The 14,373-nt window shown below is 37.4% G+C and overlaps 1 protein-coding gene across 14 annotated transcripts in view; it reads right to left on the bottom strand.

Moving 5' to 3' along the window:
* The window catches only part of MYO9A (myosin IXA), a 321,205-nt gene that overhangs the window by 138,886 nt on the left and 167,946 nt on the right, over positions 1-14,373 (bottom strand). For 13 of the 14 annotated variants that reach the window (XM_033189506.1, XM_033189505.1, XM_033189513.1 and 10 more), the window contains one exon: positions 8,094-8,213. The exons of the other annotated variant lie outside the window; for it this stretch is intronic. In XM_033189506.1, coding sequence (XP_033045397.1) covers positions 8,094-8,213 — 120 coding nt within the window. The remainder of the gene's footprint in view (positions 1-8,093; positions 8,214-14,373) is intronic. 14 annotated transcript variants of the gene reach the window in all.

The following is a 14,373-nucleotide window of genomic DNA, read 5'->3' as shown; positions in this document are numbered from 1 at the left end:
TTATTGTAGAGTTTTTATATTTTGTTTTCAAGTCCATTATCAGGTATGAATATTACAAATTGTAACAAATACTGTTTCCCAGGCCATGGTATGTTTTTTGTTTTCTTAACAGCAGTTAAGAAAAGTAGTTTTCAAATTGGCTAACTCCAATTTGTCAATTTTTTCCTTTTATAGTCAGTCTTATGTCTTATCTAAGAAACTTTTGCCTGTCGCAAGATTACAAAAATTTGTTTCTCAGGTTTTCTATTTTAATAAAAAATTAATAATTTTGGTCCTTACAAAGAGCTGTATGACACATTTCAAAGTTAAATTATATGTATAAGGGTCAAAGTTCTCTTATACCTTATAGATATCCTGTTGTTCTAGTGCTATTTGTTTAAAAGACTACCCCTTACCCCAACTAAATTATCTTGGTGCCTTAACAGAAAATCAACTGACTGTTTACGTGTAGATCTACTTCTGTATTTTGTATTTGGTTCATTAATCTCTTGATCCTTAGCAACAATAGAACAATGTCATGAATATTTTAGTCTCAAAATCACATACTGTAAATTATCCAGCTTTGTTCTGTTTAAAAATTGTTTTGGACCGTTTGGGTATTCTACATTTCTCTTTTTTTTTTTTTTTTTGAGACGGAGTCTCGCTCTGTCGCCCAGGCTGGAGTGCAGTGGCCGGATCTCAGCTCACTGCAAGCTCCGCCTCCCGGGTTTACCGCCATTCTCCTGCCTCAGCCTCCGAGTAGCTGGGACTACAGGTGCCCGCCACCTCGCCCGGCTAGTTTTTTGTATTTTTTAGTAGAGACGGGGTTTCACAGTGTTAGCCAGGATGGTCTCGATCTCCTGACCTCGTGATCCGCCCGCCTCGGCCTCCCAAAGTGCTGGGATTACAGGCTTGAGCCACCGCACCCGGCCCTACATTTCTCTATAAAGTTTAGATTCAGCTTGTTAATTTCCACCAAATACCTGCTATTATACTTATTGGGTTGCATTCAATCTATAGATCCATCTGAGAGAGGGCTACATCTCAAAAATACAAACATAAATATGTATCTCTCTTCACTGTATTCTTCAATTTCTCCTAGTAACGTACAACTCTTACACATATTTGTTAAATTTATCCCCAAGTATTTCATGTTTCTGTTAATTATCCACTGCATATTAAATTACTCCAAAATCCAGTACTTTAAAACAAGTTATCATCTCAAATAGTTTTTAGAGGAACAAGAATTCAGGAGTGGCTTAGCTGGGTGGTTCTGACTCAAGGTGTCTCAAGAGGTTGTATTCAAGCTACCAGCCAAGGCTGCAGTCATCTCAACATTGAAATGAAGGATCCACTTCTAAGGTCACTCACATAGCTGGTGACAAGCCTCAGTTCATACTGAGGTTTGGCTACTCACAAATAGCATCTTGTTTCTCCAAGAGACAGCGATTTCAGAGAAGGCTAGCAAGTGAAGCAGTACTCCAGAAGAAAACTGCAGTCTTTTACAGCAATCTTAAAAGTGACATACCATCATTTTTGCCATGTGCTTTCTGTCACATAGACTAACTCTTGTAAAATACAGGAGAAGCCGGGCACAGTGGCTCAAGCCTGTAATCCCAGCACTTTGGGAGGCCGAGACAGGCGGATCACGAGGTCAGGAGATAGAGACCATCCTGGCTAACACGGTGAAACCCCGTCTCTACTAAAAAAATACAAAAAACTAGCCGGGCGAGGTGGCGGGTGCCTGTAGTCCCAGCTACTCTGGAGGCTGAGGCAGGAGAATGGCGTAAACCCGGGAGGCGGAGCTTGCAGTGAGCTGAGATCCGGCCACTGCACTCCAGCCTGGGCGACAGAGCAAGACTCCGTCTCAAAAAAAAAAAAAAAAAAAATACAGGAGAAGACTATAAAAGCTTGTGACATCTAGGAGGCTGGCCGCCATAGATGTATAGTAAATGGAATTTGTAAATCATTTTCTAAGTGCTCATGGCTAGGGTATTACAATTTTCTATAATTACTTGGTATCCTGTAAAAATGTTAAACTCACTTTTTAGTTTTAAGAGCACTTTTCCAATGAATTTGCTGACTATGTTTTCAATCTATGTATAATTTTTGTTGCCTATTGCACCACCTGCGACCTTTAGTAAATGTCAAATCTGGGTGGCAAAAAATGTCCTTGCCTTGTTCTTAATATTAGGGAAAAAAAAGTATTCAATCTTTCACTATTAAGTATGAAGTTTGCTGTAGGATTTTCATGCATGTTCTTCATAAAGTAGAGGAAGTTGGTCTCTATTCCTAGGCGACTAAAGTTTTAAAATAGAATGAGTGTGGTGTTAAGACAAACTTTTCCTCCATCTACTGAGACGATCATATGTGGCTTTCTTTTTATATGGTTAACATGGTCAAACCAACGTTTCTCATCCCTGGAATAAATTCCATGTGGTCTTCATGTATTATCTTTAATACACTGCTGAATTCAGCCAGCTATTATTATTTTTATATCCACCATCATGAAGTTATATTGGTCTGTAGTTTTTTAAGACAGATGTTTTGGTAACAGAATAATAACACTGGCCTCATGAAATGATTTGGATAGTGTTCCCTTCTCCTCTGTTTTTCGAAAGAGTTGAAGAGAACTGGTAGAATAGTCATTTCTTAAATAAAATTACTAATGAGCCTATCTGGGCCTGAACTTTGTGTGGAGAGAAAATTTTAGTTAAGAATTCAATATTGTAAAAAGATATCGTACTATTCATATTTTCTGTATTTTCTTGGGTTGATTTTAATAACTGTTGACATTCAAGGAATTTTTCCATTCATGTCAGTTGAACTGATTGCCATAAATGTTCATAATCTCTTTGTCAAACTTCTGATTTCTGTAGAAATTATAATTGTGGCCACTTTTTCATTCTAGGTAATAGCTTTGTGTCTTCTCTTACTTTTCTAGATCAGAATAGCTATAACTGCACTGTCCAATACAGTAGCCACTAGCTATATGTAGCTATATGAACTCATTAAACAAAACAAGAACTTCAGTTTCAGCTGCACCAGACACAGTTCGGTGCTTAACAGCCACACGTGGCTAGTAGCTACAGTACTGACAGTGTAGCTGGAGAACATTTCCACATCACAGAAAGTTCTACTGCACCATGCTGGGCTAGAAATTTATCAGCTTCATTGTTCTTTTCAAAAAAAACAGCTTTAGGCCAGATGTAGTGGCTCACATCTGTAATCCTAGTACTTTGGCAGGAGGATTGCTTGAAGCCAGGAGTTTGAGACCAACCTGGACAACACAGTGAGACTCCATTTCCACAAATAAAAATTTAAAAATTAGCAGGGCATGGTGGCATGCACCTGTAGACCCAGCTACTTGAGAGACTGGGGTGGGAAGATTACTTGAGCCGAGGAGGTCAAGGCTGCAACAAGCCATGATTGTGCCATTGCACTCCAGCCTGCATGACAAAACGAGCTCCTATCTCTAAAATACGAAACAAAATAAAGCAAAACAGTGGCATGCACCTGTAGCCCAAAGTGCTTGGGAGGCTGAGGCATGAGAATCACTTGAACCTGGGATGCAGAGGTTGCAGTGAGTCAAGGTGGTGCCACTGCACTCCAGCCTGAGCAACAGAGCCAGACTCTGTCTCAGAAAAAAAAAAAAAAAAAGTTTTATTTACTTCCTTCTATTTATTTGGAGTCTAATACGCTCTTTTCTTCCTAGCTTAAGGTGAAAGCCTAAATCACTGATTATTTTACCTTACTTTTCTAATTTAAGAATTTAAAGCTGTAAGTTTTCTCCTAAGTACTTCTTTATTTGTATTCCATAAGTTGTAATATGTTGTGTTTCCATCATCTTTCAGATCAAAAAACTTCCAAGTTACCCTTATGAAATTTTTTCAACTGACCCTTATAAAATTTTTTCAACTCATTAGTTACATATACATTTTATTTTTCAAATATTTGAAGGTTTCTCAGATATATCTGTTATTGATTTGCATTTAATTCCATTTTGATCAGATAATCCACTAAATTTTCAATGATCTGAATGACCATACTGATACTTGAGGTTAGGGACATTAAAGTAGGCACTGTCAGCAAGGTGAGGGTAATGAGGTGGAGTAAGCCCTCAGCCCTTCCCTGGCAACTGCTGATCCTTCATCTTGCTGATGCACATTATATTCTCAATCATCCCAAACGGGACTGAAGGCCAAAAGAATGGGTTCAAATTAAAGTCAGATTCTTCTTCTCTACCCGTTCTCCTTCTGCCATCTGATTCCTTCTTTCTACGGCTCCTGTCATTTCTGGAAGTGGGCTGTAGCTCATGCTCCCCAAAACTTCAATTTCTCCTTACTTCTCTAATTTCCTCCCTGAGAAATTTCAGAGAAGAGCCACTTTGGAGAGAAGGCGGGAGCACCAGAAACAAAGAGGAGGAAAGGCCACAATATCTTATGTCTTAATATTGAAGGTCACACACTGTCACTTCTGCCACATTCCATTTCTTGGAAGCAAGTCACTAAGTACAGCACATGCCTTATGAAGGGGGGAGTATCAATTTGTGGACCTATTTTAAACCATCAAAATAACGTCAGATTTTTTACTTTAAACAGTCTTTTTCTAATTAAGAGAAGGCAAGAAAATATGTGTAGTCATTTATATTTTTATACACATTTATTAGTTGTGCCTTCTTTATTCCTTCCAGTAATTCATGCATGTATCAGCAAACTAGAGTCCATGGCCTAAACCAAACCCACTGCCTGTTTTTGTATGACCTATGAATGGCTTATATAGTTTTTAACTGAGGAGAAAAGGAAGAACATTTTTGTACCATGTGAAAATTGTTTGAAATTTAAGTATCAATGTCCGTAATAAAGCTTTATTGGAACACAGCTATACTCATTTATTTATGTATTGTCTATGGCTCCCTTCACAGAAGAGTTGAGTAGCTGCAACAGAAACCATACTGGCCTACAAAGCCTAAAATATTCACTGTCTGCTCTTCGCAGAAAAATTTTGCCAACCCCTACTATAGACCCAAGTTACGATCCTGTGATGATTTCCCTTGAGCATGAAGAATTTCTATTATCATTTCCCATATAATACATATGGTGACAAATTCTCAGACTCCATTAGTCTGAAAATGCAGTTCACCTTCATTTTTGAAGGATACTTTTGCTACATGATAACAGGACATTGCGGATAACACATCACAGCAACAGTAGATACACTGTTAGGTTCTTCTGAAGATTGTTAATTTTTCTTCTATCAGTTAACTCGTCTGGATCCAAACTGCAAATACAGAAATTCTGGCTCAAATTTTTTTGGGGGAGGTGGGGGACATGACACATTAAACATGATTTTTTGACACCTTTTGGCCTCCATTATTTTTACTGAGAAATCAGGTGTTATTCATCTCATTATTCCCCTGTATTTAATATGTACATATTTTCCAGGCTGCTTTCAAGATTTTCTCTTTACCTTTAACATTTTAATCTATAATGTGCCTAGGTGTAGTTTTCCTTCGTATTTACCTGGCTTTGTGGTCACTGATCTTCCTGGATCTGTAAGCTAGTATTTGTTTGTTTTGAGACAGAGTCTCACTCTGTTGCCTAGGCTGGAGTGCAGGGGTGTGATCTCAGCTCACTGCAACCTCTGCCTCCCAGGTTCAAGCAATTCTTGTGCCTCAGCCACACGAGGAGGCTGGAATTACAGGCGTGCACCACCACGCCTGGCTAAATTTTGTATTTTTAGTAGAGACAGGGTTTCACTATGTTGGGTTTTTTTTTTTAACCAAATAAGGGATGTTTTCTGCCACTGTCTTCAAATAATTTTCGACCCCTTTATCTCTCATTTCCTATGGGACTCCAATTAAGGCAGAAAGACTGCAGTTTTTCCCACACAAGCTAAGCACAAGCAGAAAATTTCCTCAGTTTTTCTAAAAAGCAGCAAAGTTGCAAATCTCAGCTATTATAGTTATGTCTTTCAAGGATTATCTTTTATTTGGTTTCCACATTTTTTTTTTTAATACGGTTCCTGGGGTCTTCCCTGCATACTCACAGCAGTCAGCCAGGGATTTGTGCAGAGTTCATACTTTAATTTGGGTTTTAGCCCTTTAGCAGCTCTCTCAGTCCCAGGATTTTCCTCTTAAACTCCAAGCTGTTCTGAAAGTCTTCTAACATAATAAGCCAGTATGGTGGTGGTGGTGGTGGTTTTCTATCTCTGAAACCATGCAAGTTAGGAAACCCCTTGTATAAAAAGCTACAAATTCACAATTCTTACCCACTGCTTTACTACCTTTAAAGAATAAACTTTTCCCTACTTTCTGCCTACTTTTCGTCTTTTTCCAGTACTTTCAAATACTCGGTTATTTTAAAAATTTTTTTCCAGGTTTTATCACTGCTACTTGTGGGAGGATTCATTCACCTCACCAATTCACCACTACCTAAAGCTGGTAGTCCCGTTTTCTTAAGAACAATTTCCAAAACTTGAATTTACAATTTTACATATAATAAAATTTATAATGTGATACCTTTTTATAATTAGTATATTGCTAATACTATAGTGGAAAATAGAATAAATTACATAAAATAATGGAAGAGCTCCAACGTTCACAAAAGTAGAAATTTGCAAGTAAACACACATAGACGCACAATTTCTTCACGTAGCCTATGCTGAAACTGGTGCCCTCCTAGTCAAGATCCATATGTAGCTGGCATACAATCAGGTCTGGGGTTGTCAGGCTCAGTCATGAAAAAACAAAGCAAATAAACCATTTGCAACTATTTACAGAATTAAGAGAAATTAATTTAAGCTCCCCAAAATGATTTACAGACTATTTTAAATAATGTCCCATGGATTAAAAGACAGAATAGGAAGATGAATAACTGGAATGAGGATTTGTTACATTCTTCTCAGAAACAATAGCAACAATTAAGAATAATATTAAGGATGTCTTTTTAAAATGAAACACTTACCTTTGTTGTTCTTAAAATGAGAAAATACTTTAAATACTGTTTTTCAAAATACATTACACACCTTTTTTTTTTTTAACCAAGACAGTAATAGGAACTGAAAAAGAATCCACAACATTTGCTCTTAGGAATTCTACTTATATTCTCCTCCCACTGACAACTGGATAGTAAAATTTCATGGAATTTCAACCAGAAAACTGTGAAATTAGCAAACTAAATCAGTGGTAATTTATTAAAAGCTCAGAACAGATTATGTAGGTCCATTATATGCAAATTGCTGAGTTGTCTTTGAGTATTTTGAAGGATCCACTTATTCTCACAATAGCAGTGCCTCAATAATAGTAACTAATCTTACAACTGGCAAAAGAATCAATTTTCATGCAGAATGAGTACAACAAGTAAAGAGCAAGAAAGGAAATGGAGACCAAGGGCATCTTTTTACACCAATTTTATAAAAAAGCAAACAAAAGAACATGCACCATGATTCTGTTATTCTTCCTCAAGTCAAAACATTAATGCAGTGGCTTTGCTCTAAACCAGATATAGGAAAGGCTGGTTGAAGCACTGCAATCAACTAAGTGGATTTACCAATGATACACAAAAATAACATTTGCTAATGTTGAAATTCAAGCATAAGCAAACACAAAAATCAGCCAGATTTAGAAAGAGGTATGAGAAAACTTTTTGGGAATGCTGAACATATTCATTATCTTGATTCTGGAGATAATTTCATGGGTGCCTACATACATCAAAACTTATCAAATTGTTCTCTTTGCATTCAGTTTTTTACTTCAATTAGACCTCAATTTTTTTTTCTTTTTTTTTTATGAGCAGGAACTAAAACATTGTTGATTCCTATCCATCACTTGGCTACTTGAAAGACAAATAGAAACCAATCCAGTGACTGTAACCAAGTATAATTAACAATCCAATGATCACAGGCAAACAGAAAAGTCACCACAGTTAAAAAAAGTTTATCAGTATTTTCAAAATAAAGCACTAAAGACTCAACAGAAATATTCAAAGACTGCTCAGAGGTTTATGGAGGCCATGCTGCCCGTGGAATCTATATCCCACCCTGGTGTAGGATGCTCCTGGTTTCCATTTCCAAATGGATATGTGATAACAGTTTATCAGGATTTGTAGCCTTACTGTACTTCTCTTCCTTGCATCTCTGCAGAATCTCTAAGCTCCTCTGGTGGACTGGGTGTTGGAGAAAGCTAAAACTATCCATACTTTTCAAAATTGCACATGGCGCTGTATCATCATGTCCTTAGGAAGCAAAAAAAAAAAAAAAAAAAAAAAAATGGAGAAAAGAAAAAGACATTATATAAGCCCAAACCAACAGAGAATCAAGGACAATGCTGCCAACTATTTAAGGGTGTATAAAAATGTATCAAATAATAGAGGTTATATGTGAATGTCCAATTATTTTGAGGAAAATGCTTAAAAATAATAGGAAAAAATAAAGGCCTTTTTCAGATATTCAAAGTGTCTTTTTCAGTACTCAAAGAATTGTTAGTTAACACCGTATTAAAAATTTCTCAATACAAGCAAAAATTCAAACGCAATTTGTAAGATTTATTTTTTAAAAATAGACTCATTTTCATCAGGTCTCAAACATAATTAACATATAGTTGGCAACACTGATGGAACCCCAAAGAGAAATAGACCCAAAATAATTTACTGAAAGTTAAACAATTCTTTCACAAATCCTGCAATTAACCACACTTGTAGGAATTCCAACAAGTGTGTCAATAATGAAAATATGAAGAAAAGCACCATAGAGCAGGAAAGCCCAGCAGCACTTCTGTAATTACAAATTTGAAAACAAAGCTGAAGAATCTGTACCTCATTATCACTTCTTAGGAAAGTAGTATAAAAATCAGCTACCAGTGAAAAAAAGAAGACAGAACATTCAAGTAAAGACCAAAGCCCCAGATCGATGTTATTTAAAGTGAGTACTTAAGCAATAAAGTGAATGGGAGATGAGTGCCATAAATATTAGCAATAAAGAGTTTCCAGGCTTTAGGGTGGTGGTTGTGTATCATTTATTCAGAGATCACCTCTGAAGTTAGGGTATAATGTTCAAATTTAAGTAAGTTTGCTTTTAGAAGACAAAGTGCATAATAACATAGAGGCAAATTAAGTAACACATTAAAATAAACTGAAGTTCTATTACTGCATTTTGCTGTATAGTTAGGAATGAGATACAAGAGAACAATCTTTGGAAAAATCTCATAGTAGAATTAGTTTAAAAGTTAAACAGTCTCATACTGATTCAAAGAGGTTTGTAGGGCATATTTTAGTCTCGTTCTAATTCCCTAAATTGAATTTATATATGCAAAGAATAGGCAGCCATATATAGCAATGCAAAGGGAATCTAATACCATAAATCATATAACACTATACACAGAAACAGGCTTTTAAAAAATAAAGTGAACTTGAAATATTTTTCATAATAAAAAGTATCTAAACTAATAAAATACTATATTATTTGTACAATACAAAAAGTCAATAGGTACAAAGGTTGAATGTTTTAAAAAGAGAAGTATAATCGAGCTTAACATCATTTCTTACTCAAAAGATACCTCGATAAAAATACTCTATTCTCATTATTACCAGTAATCCCCCTTGATGGATTGCTTGGAGAAAGAAAGCTTAGGCCTCAGACTCCACTGCACTTTGTTTGGCAGTCAGCTGAAGGGGACCAGTTGAGGAAAAAACACTCAGTGAGTTCTAGTCAGACTCCATTCAAATTGTAAATTGAAGAAGTTACCACTAAACAATCACGCCTTTCAACAGCTAATCTGATAATCTGCTAGTCAAAAATAATTCAAGAATATTATGTGTTAAAGTATTCTGTATAAGAGCTCAAGGTATTAAAATACACTAAATTATTATGTCGAGTTTTAAAAAATCAGTCAACATTACTACAACCACCAAACTCTATTTTCTATTTCATCTAATAAATGGTGGCAATGCCATTTAAATATGGGTATTTTTGTATCTGTGACTGCTTTGTCTCACCACCATGCCTAGATTAGTTTCTTTAACCTCTCTCCTGTTCTTTCATTCTGCTTTCTATACCTTTTTACAATTTTGAACATTATTTTCCAGACTGTGATATAATTTCTAAATCTTAAAGTGATATTCCTTGTTTAAATGATATAATTTCTAAATCTTAAAGTGATATTCCTTGTTTGTTTTATGTACCAAACCCCTGCCAAGGTAGTTTGGTTTCCTAGGATGGTTTATATTCTCAGTGGGGATTATTTTCTGAGGAGTCTCATCAACTTTTTTTTTTTTTTGAGACGGAGTCTCACTCTGTCACCAAGCTGGAGTGCAGTGGCGCACTCTCGGCTCACTGCAACCTCCATGTCCCAGGTTCAAGCGATTCTCCTGACCCAGCTTCCGGAGTAGCTGGGACTACATGGGTGTGCCATCATGCCCAGCTAATTTTTGTATTTTTAGTGGAGATGGGGTTTTATCACGTTGAGCAGGATGGTCTCAATCTCCTGGCCTCGTGACCTGCCTGCCTCGACCTCCCAAAGTGCTGGGATGAGCCACCGTGCCCAGCCTACTCATCATCAACTCTTAAAAGAGATTTATTTAGTATTTGCTTATGCTAGTTGCTAGACTGGTTTTGATGATAATTTCTTAGTTTGACATTATGCACCAAACACAAAGTATAAATTCAGACCCCATACTCACATATGGTGCAGATGTAGGGCATTGATTTTTTTAAAGCTAACTTCTTTATTACCTTATCTAAGGCCTAACACAGATTGTTAAGGTTCCTCATTTTTTCTTATGCAGGACCAGCATTTTTCAACAATTTTTTTAGTGACAGAAAAGTTCCATAACTTTGAAGGTTTGAAGGACTTGGACTATGTAACAGTGGCTCAATCCCAGCTCCAAAGTATCATTCAGACCTTACAATATCTTTGGCCCTATAAAAGTTTCTGTAATGTCAACTCAAAGGCCTTAAGGCCATTTTTTTAAAGCTATATTTCACAAACATAAAATACACTTTTCTTAAGTACTCAGTTTGATGAATTTAAACAAACATTTACGTCCACAAAATCCTGAATCAAGATAGAGAACATTTCTATCACAATCCCCAAGTTATTTTACCTCTGTTCCTATCAGTACTACCCTTGCCCCAATCCCACCAGAAGTAATCAAGTTCTGATTTATCACAATTTATTACTTGTTTTTTTTTTTTTTTTTTGAGACGGAGTTTCGCTCTTGTTGCCCAGGCTGGAGTGCAACGGTGTGATCTCGGCTCACCACAATCTCCACCTCCTGGGTTCAAGTGATTCTCCTGCCTCAGCCCCCCAAGTAGCTGGGATTACAGGCATGTGCCACCAAGCTCGGCTAATTTTTTGTATTTTTAGTAGAGTCAGGGTTTCTCCATGTTGGTCAGGCTGGTCTTGAACTCCTGACCTCAGATGATCCACCCACCTCGGCCTCCCAAAGTGCTGGGATTACAGGCATGAACCACTGGGCCCGGCCATTTTGTCTGTTCTTAAACCAAAGAAATAACACAGCATATATTCTTTCATATGTAGTTTTTGCTCAAGATTTTTTGTGACTCATTCATTCTGTCAGTGGTTTGTTTCTTTTCATTGCTGAGTAATGTTACATGGTAGGAGTATATCACAATTTGGTCATCCATTCTTCCACTGATGAACATTTGGAAGCTATTATGAATAAAAGCACTTTAGAATATTCTTTTTTGTATGTTCGTAACAGTTTTACTGAAATACAATTCACCTACTAAACAATTCATTGATTTAAAGTATATAATTAAATGCTTTTAGTATTATGCATGAAGCTACATAAACATTACCACAATCAATTTTAGAACATTTTGATCATACAAAAAGCCACCCATACTCTCTATCGCTCTCCCCGTCTCTTATCTCCATATCTGACCCTCTAGCCCTAGGCAAACACAAATCTAAGTTCTGTTTCTACAGATTTGCTTATTCTGGACAATTCACATAAATGGAATCATACAATATTCCATTTTGTAATATAGAGTATTATATGACTCCATATTACAAATATGGAAACTGTACTTCTTTGATATATCATAATGAGAACCAGGCATGGCGGCATGCACCTGTAATCCCAGACACTTGGGAGGCTGAGCAGGGAGGATCACTTAAGGCCAGGAGTTCAAGACCACCCTGGGTAATACACCAAGACCCCAAGTCTAAAAACAAACTTAAAAAAAGAAAAGGCCAGGCATGGTGGCATGTGCTGTAGTTCCAGAGTCTTGAGACGCTGAAGCAGGAAGGTACATGAGCCCAGGAGTTTGAGGCTACAGTGAACTGTGATAGCACCACTGCATTCCAAAACATGCAACACAGCTAAATCCGGCTCTTAAAAAAAAAAAAAAAAAAATCTGGCCAACACAGTGAAACCTCATCTCTACTAAAAATATAAAAATAGCCAGGCATGGTGACGAGTGACTGTAGTCCCAGCTACTAGGGAGGTTGAGGCAAGAGAATCGCTTGAACCTGGGAGGTGAAGGTTGCAGTGAGCCAAGATGGCACCAGTGCACTCCTGCCTGGGCGACAGAGTGAGACTCCGTCTCAAAAAAAAAATACATATATATGTGTGTGTGTGTATATGTATCATATACATGTAGCATATGCGTGTAGCATATGTATTAGTATATACATACATATATGCAGCACATATGTATATATACATATACATGTGTATATCTATATACACACACACACAAATATATATATATATATTTTTTGAGGCAGAGTCTCGCTCTGTCGCCGGGACTGGAGTGCAGTGGCCGGATCTCAGCTCACTGCAAGCTCCGCCTCCCGGGTTTACGCCATTCTCCTGCCTCAGCCACCCGAGTAGCTGGGACTACAGGCGCCCGCCACCTCGCCCGGCTAGTTTTTGTATTTTTAGTAGAGACAGGGTTTCACCGTGTTAGCCAGGATGGTCTCGATCTTCTGACCTCGTGATCCGCCCGTCTCGGCCTCCCAAAGTGCTGGGATTACAGGCTTGAGCCACCACGCCCGGCCCAAATATATATATATCTCTTAATGCTTTCAAGGTTCATTCATATTGTGGCATGTACCAGTATTTCATTTCTTTTATGGACAAATAACATTCCATGGCCAGGCGCGGTGGCTCAAGCCTGTAATCCCAGCACTTTGGGAGGCCGAGACGGGCGGATCACGAGGTCAGGAGATTGAGACCATCCTGGCTAACACGGTGAAACCCCGTCTCTCCTAAAAAATACAAAAAAAACTAACCGGGCGAGGTGGCGGGCGCCTGTAGTACCAGCTACTCAGGAGGCGGAGGCAGGAGAATGGCGTAAACCCGGGAGGCGGAGCTTGCAGTGAGCTGAGATTCGGCCACTGCACTCCAGCCGGGGCGACAGAGTGAGACTCCATCTCAAAAAAAAAAAAAAAAACATTCCATGTATAGATATACCACATTTTGTTCATCCATTCATCAGTTGATGGAACATTTGGGTTGTCTCTACTTGTTGGCTATTAGAAAGATGTTGTGAAGAATATCTGTCTACACATTTTGTTTAGTTTGTTCTTCTAAGTATATACCTAGGAGCAGAATTGGTGGGTCAAATATAATTCTATATTTAACTTTCTGAGGAACTGTCAAAACGTTTTACAGAGTGGCTACATCATTTTACATTTCCATCAGTAGTATACAAGACTTCTAATTTTTCCATATCCTCACTAAAATTTGATATTACCTGTCTTTTATTATAGCCATCTGAGTAGTTGTGATGGTTATCTCATTATTGATTTCATTTGCACTTTCCTGATGACAAATGATACTGAGCATCTTTTAGTGTGTTTACTGGCCATTTGCATGTGTCTTTTCAGATCCATTGCCCACATTAGATTGGTTTCTTTTTTGTTATTGGGTAATAAGAGCTCTCTATATATTCTAGATGCCAGTTCTTCATCAAATATATGATTTACAAATATTTTCTACTATTCTGCAGACTGTAATTTCACTTTCTTGATAATGTCCTTTGAAGCACAAAAGTTTACAATTTGATGAAGTACAATTTATCCATTTTTGTCCTTTGTCTTTTTGTTGTTATATGGAAGAATCCATTGCCTAATACATATTGGGAAGTTCAAGTCCTCCAAATTTGTTCTTGCATTTCCAGATTCCTTTCCGTATCAATTTTACGATCAGGTTGTTAATTTCTACGAAAAGGCAGTGGAGGTTTTGACAGGGACTGCATCAAACTGCATCAAATCAGTAGATTTGTTGGGCCATGGTGCCATCTTAACCATATTAAGTTTTCAAATGCATGAACACAGGATATCCCTCCATTTATTCAGGCATTCTTCAGGTTTGTTCAAAGGTGTTTTGTGTTCTTCAGTGTACAAGTCTTGCAACTCTTTTTGTT

The sequence above is a fragment of the Trachypithecus francoisi genome, unplaced genomic scaffold, assembly GCF_009764315.1.
Source record: "Trachypithecus francoisi isolate TF-2019V2 unplaced genomic scaffold, Tfra_2.0 Lachesis_group3, whole genome shotgun sequence".
In the NCBI taxonomy this organism is placed as follows: domain Eukaryota; kingdom Metazoa; phylum Chordata; class Mammalia; order Primates; family Cercopithecidae; genus Trachypithecus; species Trachypithecus francoisi.
This window is presented reverse-complemented; position numbering and strand designations above follow the sequence as displayed.